Genomic DNA, 22,913 nt, shown 5'->3' with positions numbered 1-22,913 from the left:
TGCCAATCGGATGGGGATGCACACATGTAAATAACTGTATTGCACACATGTTGGCTAATGCTACCAGCACTAAGGTCTGCTATTTAATTGGAATATGGATTGACAATATCTCCTGGGTGGAGAAAATCCCTGCATGCAGAGGATGGCTTGATTCCCACCCCCTGTTTATTGCTACCTGATGCCCTTGGACAACAGTGCTCAAGTTGCCAGCTTCCTCCCAGGGCTGGATTTAGGTTTGATGAGGCCCTAAGCTACTGAAGGTAATGGGGCCCTTTATATGTCCAGCTGTCCTTTGTCAACCACAAATTGTCATTGTTTTCTGTGTGTTGAATATATGCTATATGGTAAGGGGCGCAGGTGGCGCTATGGGTTAAACCACAGAGCCTAGGACTTGCCGATCAGAAGGTTGGTGGTTCGAATCCCCGCAACTGGGTAAGCTCCCGTTGCTCGGTCCCAGCTCCTGCCGACCTAGCAGTTCGAAAGCACGTCAAAGTGCAAGTAGATAAATAGGTACCGCTCCAGCGGGAAGGTAAACAGCGTTTCCATGCGCTGCTCTGGTTTCGCCAGAAACGGCTTAGTCCTGCTGGCCACATGACCCGGAAGCTGTACGCCAGCTCCCTCAGCCAATAAAGCAAGATGAGCACCGCAATCCGAGTCGGCCACGACTGGACCTAATCGTCAGGGTCCCCTTTACCTTTTTATGCTATATGGTAATTTATGGACCTAATAGGTATCTAAAGCCATTTGCAGATGCAGAATGTAGGCACCCTATATATAGAAATGAGCAAACCAGTGATATTTTAGGGAGCAGGCTAGCAGGCGGGGCCCATGACTTACATCACAGGAGCCTACAAAACACTGTTGCTGTTTGTAGGTTTTATTTTATTTGTTTTGTATCTTATATTTTGGAAATGTATATCCAGGTGTTTTTTTTTCCTTTACATTTTTTGGGGGCCCCCAAGAGAGTGGGGCCCTAAGCTATAGCTTGTTTAGCTTATACGTAAATCTGGCACTAGGGATGCGGGTGGCGCTGTGGGTTAAACCACAGAGCCTAGGGCTTGCCGATCAGAAGGTCGGCGGTTCGAATCCCTGCGACGGGGTGAGCTCCCGTTGCTTGGTCTTTCTCCTGCCAACCTAGCAGTTCAAAAGCACATCAAAGTGCAAGTAGATAAATAGGTACCACTCCAGCGGGAAGGTAAACGGTGTTTCCGTGCGCTGCTCTGCTTTGCCAGAAGCGGCTTAGTCATGCCAGAAGCTGTATGCCGGCTCCCTCGGCCAGTAAAGCGAGATGGGCGCCGCAACCCCAGAGTCGGCCACGACTGGACCTAATGGTCAGGGGTCCCTTTACCTTTAAATCCGGCACTGCTTCCTCCCTATCCCAATGTGGCCTTTGCTCTTTCACGCCTGCTGTCCTCCTCAGCTTCCCATGTTGATCTTGCCTGAAGAGGTGCTAGGATGTGCCCTTCTCTCCGCTCCCTGATAACCCTCCTGCCTTTTTATCTCCTCCTGTCTCCCACAATCGCACAGTGGAGGCCGTTCAATAAATGTAAGCTACTCCTGGCTCACAGGGTGGTGGCGAGGTACGCATTTGAATACATTGATTTGTCCGTTTGTATTTAGTCCTCTAGAGAGAGAGGAAGGGGGCTTGAAGATTTTGGACCAAAACTGGTGACTTTCCAGTGCGCTGTTTCACATGGCAGTCATCCGGGCTTTTTCTGGCCTGCATGTGTGTGGCGAGGAGGGGAAAAACCCCCAAACACGGCTTTCAGATAGTCTATTCTGGCAAAGCAGTGTGATGTATGGGAAGAGAAGGCAGAATGTCAAACAGACTTTTGAACCTGAAATGTTATATAGATTATTTCTGCCCATTGTATAGATTAGGTGGAGCGAAATTCATGCTTGTCCAATAACTGTCATTGCCACCCTCCCACTCCTCCTCCTCGACTGCCGCCTAATTCATTTTTAGAGCATCGTCCGCATTCCTCCCCTTGCTTTTCCTTCGGGTTAGGAGAGGCTTGGGCATTGAGGCACCTGGGTGGTGCCTCAATGCCTCTGACACTGTGGGATCGTCTGAATTTCTTCTTGTGGCATGCCTAGAAAGCATGGGTCCGATCGGTTATCTGCTTGTCTAAGTGCACCAACTCCTAGGGGCAGAGGGGTCTTCAGCCCCCTCAGTGTTTTCTGGCAAGGCCCCTGTGATGTTGAGAAGGAGGAGGAGGAGGAGGAGGCCAAAGGCAACACGGTTCAATGGTTGGCTCTTTCTGGGCTCAGCGCTTGGCCTCCTCCTGACAATTTGGTGCCACACGTATGACGCCACACATGCACAACATGTGCTGCCCCCACCCCCAATCCTGGACGCAAGATGCTGCCTCTGCGCTTGCCCCAGTCCTTTCCAAGGGAAAACCCACTCTTTAGTGCTAGATCGGAACAACTGGCAGTCCAGGGGAAATCTGAATTGCCCTTTGCTCCGATTGAGCACTAAAGAGCAGTTTCCCCTGCTGGTTTGGTGGGGGGGGGGAGCAGCAGGAGAAGAGGAAGTGTGGAAAGCCCTGTGTATCTGCATCCCAGAGACTCTTTGTCTTCAGGCTCCTTTCTCCTTTCGCTTGCCCACTGCGGCACCTGTCACCAGAAGTCATGCAACAGCCTAGAATCAGCCATTTTCCTTAAGCTAGACCAAAAAAAAGGTATATTATATTTACCCAGAAATGACTTAGTGATTTATGCCTGTAGTTGCCTAGTAGTCACCATGTGCCAGTCTAGGTTTTTAAAAGCGTTAACATAAGAACAGCCCTGCTGGACCAGGGTCCTAGCCCAATATCCTCACAGGGTCCGATGCCTGTCCCTACCTACAGATACATTTCAGACTTTTTTCATATACTGTTTCATGGCCCACTGAGCTGCATAAAAGGTAAAAAAAATACACCTTTCTTTGAAACTTTTCTGAGGACCTATGTTTCCCTAGCTTCTTGATGGTGTTGCTGAGCCATCCCAAAGTACAAACTCTGATCTTAGGCGCAAATCTAGAAACAAATTAAGGATGGCAGCGTTAAACATATGCTTGCATGTCTCCCATTTCAATCACTGGGACTTAGAAGGGCTTGTTTTTGACTGGTTTGTGCCCGTTATTCCTTCCGCCGACCCTCCTGCTGTGAAGTCTACAACTGAATAAAGGCATGAGTGGAACCCATGGATTTTGAGCGTTTTTTGGGGGGGGGGGTGTCAGTGATTCCTAAAGCCCACTCTATGGAAATGAGATGAGGAAAGGTAGTTTAGCTCCAGCTTCTTCCCCAACCCCCACACTGAATGAGAATGTCGGGGAGGGTGGGGAAGCAGGAGGCTGCAAGCTTGCACTAATCAATATGTAATATTGTCCATGGTCTTACAAGTGATATTGTATTAGGTTACTGTATATAATGCAGTATTGATTATATCATATTGTATAATCACATATAAACTGACATGTATAACAGTCAGGAGGGAAGTGGCCACTACCGTAGGCCACAATGGAGAAACAAGCTTTGGACTGCAGGCTTCTTGAGGTAGGAAGCCAAGAGACAAAACTATAGTCTCTATAGTTTGGCTGCTGAAGAGATGTTGTTGGAGACCCCCCTGGTTGTCACAGGGAGGAAGAGAACAGTGCAAAGTCCGCAACACCCTCACAGACCCTCCGTATCTGTCCAACAAAGCTGTCGTTAACGACAACTTGAAATCTGAACGGCGATTCATCACTAGGCTTTTGATGTTGTATCTCTGCAAGTGCAAGCCAACTTGGAATTGGAGGGGGATGCTGTCTGAGGTTCCAGATTATTCCCTGCGTAGGGAGGCACGCACAAAATCGCACCCTTCCGTGCCTGGTAACCGGATGCAGAAGTTGGTGAGGATTGCAATAGACAGAGCCTGACGTGGGAAGGGGATGGGCGATTCCTCAATAACGAATCAAATGTAATTATTTAGTGGCCTGTTTACCTCGTGGCAATGATGTTGGGGCTTGTTTTGAGATCTCGTTATGCAATGGGCAATGCAAATCTACCCCAAAAAAATTCTAAATATGGTTGCATACACGTAATACGAAGCTGTTTTCTATCAAATTTGTCTAGTGTAGGTCAAAGGTGGTATATGAACAGCAACTCGAGACCTTAGCCTGACAGAGTGCACATACAAGTAGGATTAAGAAACAGAGAATTTCTGCCCCGGGGCATAGTAAAGTGGAGCTTTTGTGTTCAGGAGGTAGTGCCCGGCTTGGTGTGCTCTGCCCAGAGAATTTGATCTGACGCAAAGTGTGTGTGTGTCTCTATTTGTGTCACAGACAGAGAGAGAAAGATGTGTAGACTAACAGGACTGCAGACATGTGGGTTGAGGTGGGGGAATCGCGCCAGCAGCCTTGAGTGCATGGTTTTTTGTTGCTTTCAGAATGTGGCTCATTAAGTGATTATATGCATTTGGAATATTGTAAAGAAGCTGCCCTTATGCTAGGGCACTGGAGAGCATTGCTCTGAAAGGCCACCCCTTTCTGTAAAGAGGTACAAACTGTTTGTATCCTGTATGAGCAGGTGTCCTATACTCTCCCCTCACCCACCACCCACTTTCTTTCTTTCTTTTTTGCTACATGGTATGTAGATTGGGTGATTATATATAGTAAGGGTAGGAATAATCAGACTAAGGAACTAAGCCTAATTCTCCACAGCCCAGATTGCACCAGGCTGATGCAAACAGCCCCCAACAGCAAGTGAAACACCATCTCTACCACAGAGTACAAGTTTGTGCAGACTGGGCTTGGTTCTGAAGCCTCGATGTTGTCCTCTAAAAGGGGTGGACAGCTCGCACAAAAGACACTTGGGAGACGGGCCCGGGATCTGGAGCGAACGTCGCCAGGTTCCCAGACCCTCTTGCCCAGAGAATTGAGAAGGAGACATTGGGTGCTTTTGGCAAGAGAGAGACGACCCTCACTAATGCCCTGTTATCTCTTCCTGTGTCTCGCAGAAGTATCCGAGGGCTCAGTCCCCAACGGCGATTCCCAGAGCAGTGTGGATAGTTTGCGGAAGCACCTTCGCGCCGACACTTTCACGCAGCAGCAGCTGGAAGCTTTAGATCGGGTCTTCGAGCGTCCTTCTTACCCTGATGTCTTTCAGGCATCAGAGCACATCAAATCTGAGCAGGTGTGGACCCAGCTTGGGCGGGGGGGCGGGGGAGAGAAGCATTTGGGATACATGCAGCTGCAGAAGCTGTTTCACTCCACCTTACTTCTTGTACTTGCCTTACTCTGCATTTACAGACCTCGAATTGGTTTCCTAATCACCCCTCCCCCCCCCAGGGAACTGTAGCTGCGTGAGGAGGGGCAGCCTTTCAACAGGGCTCTCATGCCCTCCCAGCACTACATTTCCCAGAATTCTGTGGGGGAAGCCATGACAGTTAAATTGGCATGAAACCAACATGAGTTTGTGGTGTAAATGATGCATCCATTTTCACATGCCCACCCTCCCCCTTGGCATACTTTTCTTTGTGAGTCCCCACACTCTTTTAAAGTGGGTCATATCTGCATCTGTCTCGAAAGAACGACAGGCAGACAAAAAACTCATTTGAGTCCATGGCATGCACGCATCGTTTGCTTCCCCAGTTGTCACCACACCATAGCTGTCAACTTACAGATTTGAAAATAAGGGACCAGCAGCCTCAAAAATAAGGGATCAGCAGCCAAAATAAGGGATTTTCAGAGCACAGCTATGTTCAACTTCTGAGCCCCTCCTAGCCAAAGGCAGAAAGCCCAGCCAGCAGCCAAACAAAGCCTCAAGCTGTGGTTCCCACAGCGCAGCAACCCAGCAAAGGGGATACAGCAAGGAAACCACTGTCACCTCTTCACTGGGAAGCGCTGAGCAAAGGCGAGTCCCCAGGCAACACGGCCGATTTGATCGGCACAAGGCATGCAAGTTCCACCCCCCAGTCGTTCTTAGACTCCTTATTGGGTGAGCAACGCAGCCAAGCAACACAATTGGAGCCTCCCTCCTCCCTGGCCGGCAGGGAGGGAGGGAGAGGAGCTGCTTCCTTTGAAACCCGGGAAATTTAAGGGACATCATCAATAAGGGACAGCAGCGGGACACAGCGCTGGGATAAGGGACTTTCCCGCCAAATAAGGGACGGTTGACAGCTATGCACCACACACTTGTGCAAAATCTGCCTGCATGCTCACACACCCAAGCACACAGAAAGCACATTTCCAACTTACTTTTGAAAGGTGCTGGTGTGCCCACTTTGTGCTTTAAGGTACATTGAAATGTGATGCAGAAATACTAGCTTGCAGGCACATTTTCTAGAGAAGTCTTGTGTCTTCTGTAGCTCCCCTCCCCCCCAATAGATCGGTTCTTTCCATGCCTCCTTTTGGAAACAGACACACATACTGCTTTCCGATAGTATTGTTTGTACACCTTGAGGCACCTTGGATGATAATGTTGAAGGCAGGCTATAACTCACATCCACGCTTACATCACTTTGGGTAACTGCACACTTCCTGCAACGCTCTTCAGACAATCGCAGCCACTCAAACACACCATTTAGGCATTTGTGTGAACACACACTCCTTCCCTTTGGTTATTTGATCGTGTACACATGCACTCTTGTTTGTGCTCAACAGTTGTGTCCTAAAGACGGCAGCAGTCTATATTTTTCCATCTGGGATACACAAACGAAAGCTACTTTGGAAGATTCAGTTGACCAGATTCTGTGCACATTACCTATAAGACATCAGTGTAATTTTTGTTCTCATTAAGGTCACAGACAGTTAATTCCCTTCCCCAAGTAGGAACTCCAATAGGAGATGTCACAGCTGAGTGTAAAAACAGTATCTCTTGCACAGAGCTTTAGATAGATATTTTCTAAAAGGCTAGTCCTTTGAGTGGGTTTTTAAAAAAAAAAATTTAATTGATTTATATACCACCCTTCAATAAGTATTTCCTGGGAAGTTCTCTCTCTCTCTCTCTCTCTCTCTCTCACACACACACACACACACACACACAATAAATAATGAATAGATGAAACATTTATTGTAAAATCATGATGCAATCTGTAGCATTATTTTATTTTTATCCTCCTAGGAAAGAAAAAATGGGCTTCAAAGTTCTATTTTAATATTGTAGAACAGTTATCAGAAGACCTGTAAATTCTCGTTCTGTTCCTGTGCATAGTAATACAGGACGGTTGGGTTGCAAAAACGAGAGATGTTGTTGTTGTTTTGAAAAATAATAATGTCAAACTTTAGGCAAGAAGGGTTGAGGAAGCCGAGTCTCTGACTAAAATGCTCACCTTTGATTTAACAGACCCTTCAGTTTACAGAGAATTCTTCTTTTGAGTTTCCTAACGGCCAAACAGAGCTTCCTCATGCCATCCAACTGATGGTGTTGGTGGTTGTGCACTTGTCAGAGACAGGACGCAACTTGTGAGGACTCAGATTTGATATAGTTCAGCAGGAAGTCCTCCTCTTTCAGTTCAGCCCAGCCAGCAGAAGCTAAGGACTTATCCAGAATGAATGGAGCGTTTTTCCCTTTGCTTGATGCCAAGCCCAAGCGCTGCTTTGGAAAGCCCTGCCCCTCCTTCATCTTTACCTGCCTCCCCCAGGCTTGCCTTTTATCCCCCAAGTGGTTTGTCTTTAACACAAAGATCAAAAGTCTTTTTTAAATCACCCCAAGCGGTAAACCAACAATGGAAAGTGAAGGAGAGCTTGGCTTTAGGCTCCTGCTATCCCCGAGTCCCTGAGTTTATTACAATGAATAACCTTTATTTACTTTCATTAGACTATTAAACACCAGCACAGTCATTCTTCCCCCAGAAACTCTGAATGGGGCCCATAAAGCAAATCCAAAGCCTAATTGAGTTCATTTTAATTTCTCTCCGATCACAGCGAATTACTCCAGTGATAAATCAGGGGGCAGCCTCACCCCCAGCAGAAAGCCTAATTTGCAGCTAATTACAAAACTGATTTCTACAGGAAGATCAATACAAGAAGGAATTGGAAATGACTAGGCAATCGCGGCTGGCCAGGGAGGGCGGCAGGAGGAGGGCAGCTCTCTGGGAGCTGGCATGGAAAGCGGGGACAGGGAAAAAACAAAGCAAAAAGAGCAGAAAATCAGTTTTAATTTAACGTAATATTAATCAGAACAACTTTTCCTGCTTTTTTTTCCCTCCTGTAGTCTCTCCGGTTCCCGTGTCTGGTTTGGAGGCTGCCACAATAAAAAGGCAATTACCAGTGCCTTTTGGACAGGACACCCTTTTCAAATGCAATGAGTTTTCCCCCTCCCACCCTTCTGTTAGCCATGTGGCCTGCCCCCACCCCAATTTCATACCCCAATGCACAAGGGTTGGGGGAAGCAAGAAAGGAAGCTCTTTTAAAATAAATAAAAAAATAAGAGAGAGAGAGAGAGAGAGAGAGAGAGAGAGAGAGAGAGAGAGAGAGCGCCCAAGAATGGCTGTGGGGACGAGCTGATCAGCAAGCAAATCCCACCCTTCCTCACAATGCAAACACCCCAGAGGACATTTTCTGCCCCTAGCAGAACCTTTTTCCACACTCTGTGGCAAGAACAGTCAAGTTTTCTGAATCTGCCTTTCAAAGAATGAAGGGAGTTCTCCCAGCCAAACCTCCATCTTGTAGCATCTGCTGGGGAAACCCAATAGAATCTGGCCAATAAGGGAAAAGGAAATTCATAGGCAAAAGGAGGTGGGCTTGTGGGGGGTGCTGGCCAGAGCTTGCCCTTCCTCTGCTTTGTGCCCTCCTTCTTTGCTCCCATCTGTGCAGGGACCGCGTTGCACCTCTTCCTAACTGTCACCCCCTCCTCCCATCTGCCCACTGTTCCCTTCCTTCCAGCCCATCAATAGAGAGCTTTCTTTTCTCTCTTCCCTAGGGTAATGAGTACTCCCTCCCAGCTCTGACCCCTGGTCTTGATGAAGTCAAGTCAAGTCTATCCAGCTCTGCTAACCCAGACCTGGGGAACAACGTGTCAGGACCCCAGACATACCCTGTAGTGACTGGTAAGTTACGAGCGCAGAGGCCGGAGTCAAAAGCTTTTCCTTTCCTATTGTCATTACCCCGCTTCTGCTTTTCCCGAAACCATGGCGTGCTCCCAAAACAGAGAGCCAAGGAAAGGGACCTTGAAAAAGATGGGAAGAAGGAAGGCAGGACTCTGATGGGGGGGCAGCATTGATTTCCCAGCTGAACCAGTTGGCAGGTGTATTTACTTGATTCACCCCTGTCCGGCCTTTTGGCCCCCTAAAAGGTAAAGGTAAAGGGACCCCTGACCATCAGGTCCAGTCGTGGCCGGCTCTGGGGTTGCGGCGCTCATCTCGCTTTATTGGCCGAGGGAGCCGGCGTACAGCTTCCGGGTCATGTGGCCAGCATGACTAAGCCGCTTCTGGCGAACGAGAGCAGCGCACGGAAATGCCATTTACCTTCCCGCTGGAGCGGTACCTATTTATCTACTGGCACTTGATGTGCTTTCGAACTGCTAGGTTGGCAGGGACAGGGACCAAGCAACGGGAGCTCACCCCGTTGCGGGGATTCGAACCGCCAACCTTCTGATCAGCAAGTCCTAGGCTCTGCGGTTTAACCCACAGCGCCACCCGTGTCCCCTTTGGCCCCCTAGACTCACAGAATAAATAACTAAACGTTAAAATACCAAATGAAGTCATTTGAACATTTTATAAACTTTTTAAAAAAGCACAACACTCAGCAATAAAATCCAACCAGCCCACACTGAGCTAAAACTTGCCAAACCATAGCTCATCCAAAAGGCCTTTTGAAACCATAGTCTTAACAAAGCATCAGAAGGCTGTGTCTTGGGGAACGAGGGCAGGTGTGCTGTAACTGAGAGAGCCCTGTATTTTTGTGGCCACTGTTGTATTTTCTTACATTGATATCTCCGCATTCCTTCCATCATGGAAGCCAAGACGGTGCACAGGTGGTCCCTAGGCAGTCACCTCTCCCATCCAGGTACGGAGCATACCCTGGGACTACTGGTGATGATAGCCAGGCATTTGGAGGCAGCATCTAATTAGATCTAGGTATATTTGTTAGAAGGGTGGAGGACATATTGAAGCACATGCTTCCAGAAGTATTCAAGTTCCAAGGTAAGAATTGGCACCTTGCATCTTGCCTAGACAATAGCCAGTCGCCAGATAACAGGCGTTGGGTGCTGTTGATGCCCACTGCCCACTGACAGTTAATGATCTGGGCTGGATACATGTTCTGCAGGGCACATTGGTGTTGTTGTCCAAATACAATGTTACCAGAACTCGAATGAAAATGGCCAAATGACTGTAAAAGGCAAATCCTGGCCGTGGATGCTACTTAAATATCCTGATGTGAAAGCTGGATTCAGGAGCAAACCCAACTCGCAAAGCTGCTGCTGCTGCTGCTGCTGCTTCAAAGACTGGGACCTCAAGCAGAACTTGGGTCCTCAGGTTACAAGGAGGACTCCTGTCCCTTAGCATCTCCATCTCAAAATGGATTGTGAACCCAGACAATTGCATGCCAAGGCTTTGTGCCTCCCATCACCCCAACCGACTCCATATAGAATAAGGACAGCACACACTTGACTTTGGATTGAATAAGGCCGCAGCTTTATTGAATACAAATGAAAGAGGTTTAGCATAGGCATAGGGTGACCATTAAGTTCCAGTCCGCCTGCTGGGTCAATCCGACAAGGAAGACCAGGTGGTTGCTTCATTAGGTCTGCCCTCAAGGCCAGCCCTGTGTCCAAGCCTGCCTAAGGTAAAGGTAAAGGGACCCCGGACCATTAGGTCCAGTCGTGGCCGACTCTGGCGTTGCGGCGCTCATCTCGCTTTACTGGCCGAGGGAGCCGGCGTACAGCTTCCGAGTCATGTGGGCAGCATGACTAAGCCGCTTCTGGCGAACCAGAGCAGCGCACAGAAATGCTGTTTACCTTTCCGCCAGAGTCTTTATCTACTTGCACTTTGATGTGTTTTCAAACTGCTAGGTTGGCAGGAGCTGGGACCGAGCAACGGGAGCTCACCCCATTGCAGGGATTCGAACCGCCGACCGGTCCGGCAAGTCCTAGGCTCAGTGGTTTAACCCACAGTGCCACCCGCGTCCCCCAAGCCTGCCTACCATTGGCCAGTCATGCAGGCAGGCTTGAATCCAGCTCCTGATAGGTGCAGGTGCGCTTTCTGCCCCCTCACCTGTTCAGGCAGGATCCCAGCGACCTGAGCCCCCTTGTGGGGCCTGTGTGATGCCACTGCTGACCCATAATGCTGCCTCACCAGGGAAGGTGAGTGGACTCGCTGATCCAGATTGCAATGCAAAGAAGCTACCCCACCACCTGGATTGTATTCAGGTGTCATCAGGAAGCTGACAGCAGCTCATTACAAACCCACCCACAATTTCTCCTTTTCATGTTGACTAGCTGTACATAGGAGTGGACTTTTGCATCTTGTGTGGTGAGGAAAGTGCCAAAAGTATACTTTATGCATGACAGCTGGACCTTTAACCTTGTGGATGCTGAGCTGAATTTGACTCGCATCGTCTCAAACCACTTATCCCTTCTAGCCAAAATCCTGCTCTTTTAGGCAAATACTTGCATGGCTTGGTACCTCCTGCTATAAAAGGGGGGGGGGTGTCACTGTGGGAGGCAGAAACAATATTTCACCTATAACAGGCCCCGAACCTCAGGTAACCTCCTAACACCAATATCCCTATTTCTAATGAGTAAATAATGAGCAACACCGCTTGCTTTTTAAACTTGGAAAAAGAGGGCTTGTTTTGGTTTATGAAGATCATTTCCCATGCTGCATTGTAAAGGACAGACTCTCACAAACTTGCCTTTGTCTGAGAAAGGGTGAATATAGATGACCAGCTTAATTACAACATGATATTTTCTACCATGTGATGGGCTGAACATATGTATTCCTACAAACATTGTTTGATTTCATTTGATGGACTGCCCTGCGTCCAGAAGTTAGTGATGTTAGCAAAGATCACCCCCACATGGGTGTTTTGGTCTTCTGCCTTAGTGATCATGACTGGTGATGTTAGGTGGAGAAGGGACAGAATTTCATGACAAGAGTCGTTTAAGAAATGGCCTGCCGTTCCTGCTTTTCCTTCGTATTTTTTTAGGTTTCACAATACCAATACTCTTGTTTCTCTAAAGACATGTTAGCTGTCACGCCTTGTAACGAGGGTGCTGTGTGTGTTTATCTATGGTTAATCTTGATTATTTTTAATGTGTCAAGTGAACTGGGGGTGTCCCTCACTTAAAAACAAACCAACAAACCACCAGCAGTAGTTCATATTGCCATGAAATTGAATAGTTTACCTGGCACCGTCATTACTCTCTTTTAGGGACTGGATTATGTCTGCTTTTTCTCTCAGGCTTTTAAAGATATTTGATAGATTTCTATAATCTCATTGGATCCCTGTTATATGTTTGCTTCCTAAACTTGAACCAAGTCAGACCATTGGTTCATCTACCTTAGCAATGTCTATCCCAGGCATAGGCAACCTTCAGATGTTTTGGACTACAATTCCCATCATCCCTGACCACTGATCCTGTTAGCTAGGGATCATGGGAGTTGTAGGCCAAAACATTTGGAGGGCCAAAGGTTGCCTATGCCTGGTCTACCCTGATTAGGATTTTAGGCAGGGGACAATTCCGATCCCTACCTGGAGATATCAGGGATTGGATCCAGTATGTGCCCATAGACTCGCAACTGTCCATGGAGGTGCAGGTCAACTCTGTGTCCTGGGCAACTATCTACCAGTCCATCTGGTCCACAGGCTGAGACCCTACCTGCCCGCAGACTGTCTTGCCAGAGTGGTGCATGCTGTAGTTATCTCCCGCTTGGACTACTGCAATGCGCTCTACATGGGGCTACCTTTGAAGGTGACTCGGAAACTGCAATTAATCCAGAATGCGGCAGCTGGACTGGTGACTGGGAGTGGCCAGTGGGACCATATAACACTGATCCTGAAAGACCTACATTGGCTCCCAGTATGTTTCCGAGCACAATTCAAAGTGTTGGTGCTGTCCTTTAAAGCCTTAAACAGCCTTGGCCCAGTATTCCTAAAGGAGCATCTCCACCCTTCGTTCAGCCCAGACACTGAGGTCCAGCTCTGAGGGCCTTCTGGTGGTTCCCTTCCTGCGAGAAGTAAGGTGACAGGGCCTTCTCGGTAGTGGTGCCCTTCCTGTCAAATGCCCTCCCATCAGATGTCAACGAAATAAACAACTATCTGACTTTTAGAAGACATCTGAAGGCAGCCCTGTTTAGGGAAGTTTTTAAATGTTTGATGTTTTCTCGTGTTTTTAATATTCTGTTGGGAGCTGTCCTGAGTGGCTGGGGAAGCCTAGCCAGATGGGCGGGGTATAAATATTATTATTATTATTATTATTATTATTATTATTATTATTATTTTATATATTCTGCATGCAGAGCAGATGCTCTACCACTGATGGTCCTCGCTTCCACAAAACTGCATTACAGTAAGGGACCCAGTCCACTGCTTTACATTTTGGAGGTGCCTAGGTAGACAGTGGTGTCACATTGTGGTGGATTCACTCACATATTGTCTCTGATTGTTTACAACTCACCACTTCATCCCGGCATTGTCAAACCCATCTTCCTCCTCTCCCTTCTTTTCTTTTCTTTACCTCCGCTCTCCCTTGCGTTCCTGATATTTTTAGTTTGTAAGTCTGGAAGCAGGGCCTGTACCTTGTTTTAATATTATGTTCAGTGCCTGCTGCCAGCACTGTGCTAAATGTAAGAAGAGTCCTGCTGGATAAAAGGCCTTTTGAGTTCAGCATCCTGTTTTCCCCGTGACCAAACAGGTGCCTCTGGGAAGCAGGATGAGAATTTTTAACCCTTGCGAGCCACCTTGGGAGAGAGTACTTGTCTGAAAAGCAGAATGAAAATACAGTGGTACCTCAGGTTACATACACTTCAGGTTACATACGCTTCAGGTTACAGACTCCACTAACCCAGAAATAGTGCTTCAGGTTAAGAACTTTGCTTCAGGATGAGAACAGAAATTGTGCTCTGGCGGCGCGACGGCCCCATTAGCTAAAGTGGTGCTTCAGGTTAAGAACAGTTTCAGGTTGAGTACGGACCTCCGGAACGAATTAAGTACTTAACCCAAGGTACCACGGTATAACATTGATTATTATGTAACACAGAGTTAGTGTTGTCCACTCATTCATTCATACATGGATGGACAGATGGACTGTTTTTACACAACAAATGGAAACAATATGTGTGGATAGTATAGATACAGCACCATTTCTCTATGTGTTCTGCTGGCTCTCCAATCCATAGTCTGAGCCTAGGTACATAGAGTTAGTTGGTGCATAGACTCTCAGGTGAATGTGTATAGGGCAGGGGTCAAAGAGCACAATTTCTCTAACTTGCTCCATCTCTTCATTTGCACATAGCCAAATAATAATAATAGTAATAATAATAATAATTTATTTATTGTACCCCACCCATCTGGCTGGGTTTCCCCAGCCACTCTGGGCGGCTTCCAACAAAGATTAAAAATACATTAAAATGTCACACATTAAAAACTTCCCTGTGAATGAGTGAATAGACCTAGAGTTGTGCAATATTCTGTTAAAGTTACTTTAAAATGAGGGGAGGCATTCCGCTATGGATAGACTTAACTCTTTATCTCGTAACCTGCTTGTAACTATCCCAGGTTTTCCTCAGCTGCTTTGTTTAGAACTCTTACGAGAATCTCCACAGTAACTAAATTGGCTGTAATAGGTATAAAGGTAAAGGACTCCTGGATGGTTAAGTCCAGTCAAAGGCGACTATGGCGTTGCAGCGCTTCTCTCGCTTTCCGGCGGAAGGAGCCGGCGTTTGTCCACAGACAGCTTTCCGGGTCATGTGGCCAGCATGATTAAACTGCTTCTGGCACAACGGGACACCATGATGGAAACCAAAGTGCACAGAAATGCTGTTTACCTTCCCGCCACAGCAGTACCTATTTATCTACTTGCACTGGTGTGCTTTCAAACTGCTAGGTTGGCAGGAACTGGGACAGAGCAATGGGAGCTCACCTCAGTCTTGTGGATTCGAACTGCCAACCTTCTGATCAGCAAGCCCAAGAGGTTCAGTGGTTTAGACCACAGCACCACCCGCTCCCTGGGAGGCCAGCATTGGGCAGGCTTGGGGTAGCTCTGGCATTTATGTCTATGTTAAGCTTCTACAAGTGTTAATAAGTGTATAATATGGGGTTGATTGGGCTGGTCCCCACATAGTTGAGGATTGGGCTTGTGTGGAAACGCTTGCAAGGAGCTGGTCTAGCGCTTGAAAAGACTCCAAGGGTTAAAGATTGTTGCTTTTGTTTTACTCAGAAGCTAGCCTATAGTTGAACCCCTTTGCAAGCTGTAAGGATGGGGTACATTTGTCTCATTGATGGGGGAAATGGTCAGATCCGGTAATGCGATTTCACCCTCAGATTTCACCAGAATCTGTGAAGTAGCTGGGTAAGGGAAGATGTTGATGTTCTTGTAAACTAAGGTACGTGATGTAGGAGAGGAGGGACCGGCAAGGGCTGAGAAAGTGAGATAACAAACCATTTGCCTTCTGAAAAATAGCTGCTGAGACCTCAGGCTACAGAATGAATGGACAGGTCACTGAAAAAACCAATATAGACCTTGAGGGATTGCGCCCATATGCTCACGTCCTATGCAGTTTTGGATGATTTTTGTTCCAGCAGCTTTCCTTTACCCTCATGCACAGTTGTTATGAAAAGAAAGAACTTTTTATTTGAAAGATTAATTTGGGTTTTTCAAAAAAAAAAAGTGGTTTTACCCTTGTTATTTTGCATTAAGGTGTTGCTGCTTAAGCATCTAGAAACTGAAATTTAGTGGAAGATTCAGTCAAGAAGGACTGCAATATTTCAAAATGAAAATCAGCCTGTGCGCATCATGAGCATTTTGCGGTCAAATATTTGATCTGGCTGCAGAACTCAGAACATGGCTATTTTCATAGAAACAATTTATTCAGAACCACAAGAAGCTCAGTTTGGCTTCTCCCCCCCCCCCCCAAAAGAGCAGTGCTTTTAGGCCTCGTGGTTATCAGGACAAATGTAAAATGAAATGAAATCAAAATGTATCCTGATTCAGAAGCATTTCCAATGTTCTCCCAAGAAGCCCCTGGTTTTATAGAGACCCTAGAGCGTGGTGTTAAAAGTACCAGGGAGAAGACTCTAGTGATAAAGATCAGGGTGGCCAGGCTGCAGTCCAGAGATTGATGCCATACCTTTACATTCCCGCATGCAATGAGAGATTTCTCTTGCCCATTTTCCATCCGGTTCTTTCCCCCAGCTAGCTGCTCGGAACACCAGGGACCCTACTTGCTACAGCCAGGGGAGAAGGTAGATGAAAAAGCGGGAGGGAACAGAGAACAGGCTCCTCTGCTGTGCTGAGCCTCTGAGAATATAAAGGAATGGGTGCCACACAATCAAAGATAGCTTGGTTAATTAACTGTGTGACTTTAAGACAAGTTATTTATTAACATTTGCATTTATTTTGCACTGATTTCCACATGGGTAAAAACAATAATTCTGAAGCAAGAAGCGTACTTTGCTTTTAGAAGCTTGTATGCACATGATCTAGGGATGCGGGTTGCGCTGTGGGTTAAACCACAGAGCCTAGGACTTGCCAATCAGAAGGTCGGCAGTTCGAATCCCCGCGACGGGGTGAGCTCCCATTGCTTGGTCCCTGCTCCTGCCAACCTAGCAGTTCGAAAGCACGTCAAAGTGCAAGTAGATAAATAGGTACTGCTCCGGCGGGAAGGTAAACGGCGTTTCCGTGCACTGCTCTGGTTCGCCAGAAGCGGCTTAGTCATGCTGGCCACATGACCCAGAAGCTGTACGCCGGCTCCCTCAGCCAATAAAGTGAGATGAGCTCCGCAACCCCAGAGTCGGTCACGACTGGACCTAATGGTCAGGGGTCCCTTTACCTTTATGCACATGATATACAAGGCAACACAGCCTTGGAAGAGGCTTTCTCACCTGTGTGAGAAAAAAGGTTGGATGCCGTTTAAGATGGTGTTTGTTTTTAAAAACCACCCACTAAATCAGAGGATCGTTTTTAGGATAGTAAACAATTGGGGGGGGGGGGACATTCCATCTAAACAACAAATTAATTCAGCCATGTTTAAAGGCAGAACATCCATCTCTGGATTTGCAACTAGGCTACCTGAGGTAAGAAGCAAAAGCTCAGATCGTATTTGCCCTCAGAATAAAAGAAAAGGCTTGGTTTTGAAAGTTTTTCCTTAGAAACACCTCAAAATAGCTGATAAGATTTGCTTTCGTTTGTTTCTTTTCCTTGTAGCTGAAACGTCTGTCTTTACGAATTGTACCTGGTGTTAGAGATGAATAGCTGTTTGAGGAGAAGGAAAAAGGGAAGGAAACGCAGTAGTTTCTTTTTTGTGTTCAGATGCAAAACCCCATGTTATTACTGTCAGGAGAGCCAGTCTGGCTGACCAAACATGGTGACAGGCCACACAGCTTCTTTCAAGCTCACTTCCGTTGGGTACTCATCCTGAGCTGCTGAAGAATTCTCGGCAAGGCACAATAAAAAGACCTAGGCAAGGCTCATGGAAATGCTGCCGAAATAGAAAAGAAATCTAGTTATTTTTTCTTGTTTGATTGAATATTTACCTAAATACAAGCCAGGAATGTGATGATACAATACTAAATGGCCAATGCATAGACATAGCTATAGTATTTATATTTATAAACCACCCTATACCCGGGGGGGGGGGTGTCTTGGGGCAGTTCACAGAATAAAATCAAGATATAAAACCACAAAATACCAAATAAAAATAAAAACAACAACCCAATAGCGCCGCCCCCCCCCAAAAAAAATATTTTAAAAGGGCATAGGATGTAAATCGGACCAACCAAAGACCCGGTTAAAAAGGAACGTTTTTGCCTGGTGCCTAAAGGTGTATAATGAAGGCGCCAGGCAAACTCCCCTGGGGACAGCATTCCACAGATGGGGAGCCACTGCAGAGAAGGCCCCGTTCTCGTGTTCCCACCCTCCAGACCTCTCGAGGAGGAGGCATCCAAAGGAGGGCCTCAGAAGATGATCTCAGGGTCTGGGTAGGTTCATATGGAAAGAGGCGGTCCTTGAGGTATTGTGGTCCTGAGTATTCCGAGCCAGTGTGGTGTAGTGGTTAAGAGTGATAGACTCGTGATAGACTCGTAATCTAGGGACCGGGTTCACGTCTCCGCTCCTCCACATGCAGCTGCTGGGTGACCTTGGGCCAGTCATACTTCTCTGAAGTCTCTCAGCCTCACTCACCTCACAGAGTGTTTGTTGTGGGGGAGGAAGGGAAAAGGAGATTGTTAGCCGCTTTGAGACTCCTTTGGGTAGTGATAAAGCGGAATATCAAATTCAAACTCTTCTTCTTCTTCTTCCATATTTTGTGCATTGAAGCAACTGGAAAAGCACATCCGCTCTATTGCCTTTGGAAGTGCTAAATAAATTGACTGGAAGGAAGGATACCTCTCAGCAACACTGATTAGGCCAGATGACTCCAGTGCTGTGTCATCAGCTGTATCCCTGGCTGCTTCAGAAAAGAGGCATCCATTTGGATTCTCCCTCAGGAGGCCTCCCAGCAATCCCAAAAGCAGGATAAATGGAGAATATATTCCTAATCTAGATGAGATAGCAATAGGGAGGCAAGGCTTCAATGGTACCCTGGACAGCACCTTTCCAGGGCTCAGAGCAGGGCTCAGATATTGTTTCAGCAGTAGTTGCCCTGAGAGAGAGGCTTAAATAGGAATTGCAACTCTTTCCCAGTATTTAGCTCTGCCTTCTGTAATGGAAGTCTCTTCATTTAAACACCCCAGCCTGCTTTGGCAGCCATTGATTCTGACAGAAAAGGGGAAGCTATGATTTTGGTAGAGCATCTGAGCTGGAATCCTTAACTCGGTGATGGGCAACTGAACCTCCTTGGGCCAGAGAGGTTCTGGTTCAACGGACTTCCATTTGCTTCTCTTGCAGTATGTGTATCGGGACTTAAGGTGATTCCTTCTCCCACTCTGAATCCCTAGCCTAAGTCCCCAAAGAAGAGGAGCCTGACTCCACGGTCATGACAGAGATCTAGATTTTTGTATATCTAGGAGAGTATAGGCCCAGTTTACCTGAAGGAACATCTCCACCCCCATCATTCAGCCCAGACATTGAGATCTAGCACCAAAGACCTTCTTGTGGTTCCCTCGTTGTGGGAAGCTACAGGGAACCAGGCAGAGGGCCTTCTCTGTAGTAGCACCCACCCTGTGGAACGCCCTCCCTTCAGATGTCAAGGAGATGAGTAACTATATAACTTTTAGAAGACATATGAAGGCAGCCCTGTAGAGGGAAGCTTTTTAATGTGTAATGTTTCATCATGTTTTTATATACATTGGAGGCCACCCAGAGTCGCTGGGGTAACCCAGTCAGATGGGTGGGGTACAAATAATAAAATAATTATTATTATTATTATTATTATTATTATTATTATTATTATTTCACATGCTTTGGATTATCAATGTAGGAAAGATCCCACAAATCATTCCCAAGCCTGAAAGTGATGTAAGAGGGATGAGTGCATACAGCTACTCGTATTTTATCATGAGCTAGCTACAGTGCTTTTTCCCCTGGGGGGACGCAGGGGTACACATACCCCTAAACATTTTGTGAATCTAAGTTTGGCCTCATTGAGGGGCAGTATTTCAATATGAGTAGGGAAATCAGAGTACCACTAAACATTTTTTTCAGGAAAAAAAGCACTGGCTAGCTACATACGCAAATCCTCCCCATATAACATTCCAGTCACAGGAGTTACCGTATTTTTCCGTGTATAGGACAATGCTTTTTTATTATTAAAAACTGTTTAAGATTGGGGGTTGTCTTATACATGGATAGTGCAGAGGGGGGACAGGCTATTGGTGGCAGCCACGAGCAAGAGATTGTCAGTGGCGGTTGGTTGGGTGGGTGATTGTTGACTACAGCAAGGCCTGCTGATGATTGGCTGCAGCGGCTATTGGGCGGGTGATTGGTGGCTGCGGCAAGGCCTGCTGATGATTGGCTGCTGCTGTGGCAATTGGGAGGGTGAATGGTGGCCGCAGCAAGACCTGCTGGCGATTGGCTGCTGCTGTAGCAATCGGGCGGGCGATTGGCAGCTGCTGGCGGCGAGCAGGCAGACGATTGGTGGCTTTGGCGAGGTGTGCGATTGGCAGTGGCGGTCAGGCGGGTGAGAGATTGTGGGCAACCCCCCCCCAAAAAACCCTGTCTTTACGAATTGTACATGGAAAAATACGGTACTTGCAGGTCCTCTTCCCATCCCATTTTATTAATATGTGTCATGGGAGCGGTGATTCATAGATAGAATGATAGACGGAGCACTTTCAAGGATATTGAGGAGCAGCCATGGTTTGGGATACAGGGCGTGAGCCAATGGGATTGAGAAAAGCAGAGGATGTCGATTCTTGCCAAAGAATCCCCTAATCTGGAACAGAAGTGTTTCTCTTCCTCCCCCCACTCCACTGCCCTGGAACAGTCTCAGACCCACTCGGGAACACTCCTGGCTGATCCATCTGGTTCTACGAGGGAGAAAAGTTCATTTCAGACCCAGCTTGATGTTCCCAGGTGGCAGTTTAACACTAACATCTCAATCTGTATGCGACTTTTCAATCAGGCACAGAGTAACAAAAAAAGCAAGAACCATTAACATTCGGAGTTGCGTGCCAGCAGTAATGAGAGGAAATGCAAAGCCTGGAAATTAAGAACGCACACTCAGAGGTGTGGGGAAGGACAGGGAGGGGAACGGTGGAGGAGGGATGTTGCTACATTTAGGCCAGGATCCAACGTTTGGATTAATGGTGCCATTACCCAAGAAAAGGCTGCAGATAATGCTCATTCTTAAAAATGTCTTTGCTGGCAATTAAGTGGCTGCAGTTATTGATTATTATTGATTTTATGTCCCCCCAATTTGCATAATCTGTTAAAGATGAATGATTCATGGTGTGTTTATGATAGGGATGGGCAAAGTTTTCGGGGGGGGGGGGATGACAAGGCAAGAGACAGTGTGTGATATCCAGACCTACCAAGGCCAAGAGCTTTAAAAAAACTGAAGTGGAATCATTCAAGGTTTCTTGAAGGGGTGGGCATTACGGAAGATTCTGCCAGCCTCCTGGCAGCTCAGTAAACAAGCATGGCTGAACTTCTTTCTCTTCCCTACTACGTGATCCACCATATGTTGAATTCCTTGTGCACGTAAGAAATTCCTTGCTGATCAGAAGGTCGGCGGTTCGAATCCCCACGATGGGGTGAGCTCCCATTGCTCGGTTCCTGCTCCTGCCAACCTAGCAGTTCGAAAGCACATCAAAATGCAAGTAGATTAATAGGGACCGGCAGGAAGGTAAATGGCGTTTCCGTGCGCTGCTCTGGTTCGCCAGAAGCGGCTTAGTCATGCTGGCCACATGACCGGAAGTTGTACGCCTGCTCCCTCGGCCAGTAAAGCGAGATGAGCGCTGCAACTCCAGAGTCGGCCACGACTGGACCTAATGGTCAGGGGTCCCTTTATCTTTACCTTACAGCACAGAAATACAGGCTAGTGTGCATATAGAAAGGACAAACAACTGTAAATTTAAAAAAACAGCCACTTGTAACCAAAATGGGCCTAATCCTTTTCTGGTTGAAGCTTGCATGCATTTTAAAGGGGAAAGCAGCACACTGGCTACCCTTATTTTAAAAAGGTAAAGGTTTGTGCTGTGTTGCAGAAAGGAACCAGAACCTGGCACGGGGCTTGAATATATGGTTTGAATGACAAGAGCAGTGAATGGTTTTGACAGCAGAGTTTTGCAAAGAGGTGCTGGGATTGAGCTGTGATGATGGCAACCCAAAGAGAAGATTGTAGTTTCAAAGGTGGTAGACGACCAGAACATGGACAATAGTTTTGGTCAAGGGGGATGCAGAGGGAGGGACGGAGGGACTTTTGCCATGCTTCACAAAGAGAACTGACACAATGGCAATAGAATGAATATCAAGAACAAAAGGGAGGGAAGAAAAAGGGAAACCAGTTCTTAAATATGAATTTTTATAGGCATTTTGCTACATTTTTCGAGACAGAACAGCATCCTAGGCTTATCTGTTACTCTGGGGTATGTGGATCAAGTTAGTTCATACTGGAATTGGCAGAGAACAAATTCCTCAAGCAACTCTGCCACCATGAACCAAAACTTTATTATATTTGCCATTGGTGAATCTCATTTGTTTTTGTTTTTTTTGATGGAGTTACAAGCTTGGTGGATCAGGGGAATGCTGTGGATATAGTGCATCTTGATTTCAGTAAGACTTTTGACAAAGTCCCGCATGTTATTCTTGTGTCAAATCTGGTAAAATGTGGGCTGGATGAGGTAACTGTTAGGTGCATTTGTTGTTAGTTGACTGACCAAACACAAATAGTGCTTATTCATTGTTCCTCAGCATCCTGGGGAAAAGTGACAAGTGGGGTGCTGCAGGGTTCTGTCCTGGGTCTGTTGTTGTTCAACGTCTTTATCAGGCTTCCTCAACCTTGGTCCTCCAGATGTTTTTGGCCTACAACCCCCATGATCCCTAGCTAGCAGGACCAGTGGTCAGGGATGGTGGGAATTGTAGTCATTGTTTGGATGGTTGGGGGCTTTTATCCATTTCTGCAGTCACACAGTCAGTCCATCAGTAGGTGAACTGGGTTCCACACAGTCACAAAAGCAAATTAACCGAAAAAGCCTCAAAAGCAAAAACGCAAAATAAATAGCAAAAACAAAAGCGCCAAACCTAATCTATTCCGGAAGCCCGTTTGACTTCTGTTTGAAAACCAAGGTGCAGCTTCTGATTGGTGCAGGCACCCCGAAAGAATAGCCGACAGTCAAAAAACGTTTAAAA

The 22,913-nt window shown here is 46.8% G+C and overlaps 1 protein-coding gene across 10 annotated transcripts in view; it reads left to right on the top strand.

Annotated features, from left to right (window-relative positions):
- The window catches only part of PAX2 (paired box 2), a 147,747-nt gene that overhangs the window by 105,613 nt on the left and 19,221 nt on the right, over positions 1–22,913 (top strand). For all 10 annotated transcript variants that reach the window (XM_081005588.1, XM_081005590.1, XM_081005591.1 and 7 more), the window contains 2 exons: positions 4,981–5,156; positions 8,886–9,012. In XM_081005588.1, the coding sequence (XP_080861714.1) occupies positions 4,981–5,156; positions 8,886–9,012 (303 nt within the window). The remainder of the gene's footprint in view (positions 1–4,980; positions 5,157–8,885; positions 9,013–22,913) is intronic.

This window comes from Podarcis pityusensis (assembly GCF_964106645.2).
Source record: "Podarcis pityusensis genome assembly, chromosome: 5".
In the NCBI taxonomy this organism is placed as follows: domain Eukaryota; kingdom Metazoa; phylum Chordata; class Lepidosauria; order Squamata; family Lacertidae; genus Podarcis; species Podarcis pityusensis.
The sequence above is the reverse complement of the archived record's forward strand: the minus strand, read 5'-3'. Positions and strand labels throughout refer to the sequence as shown.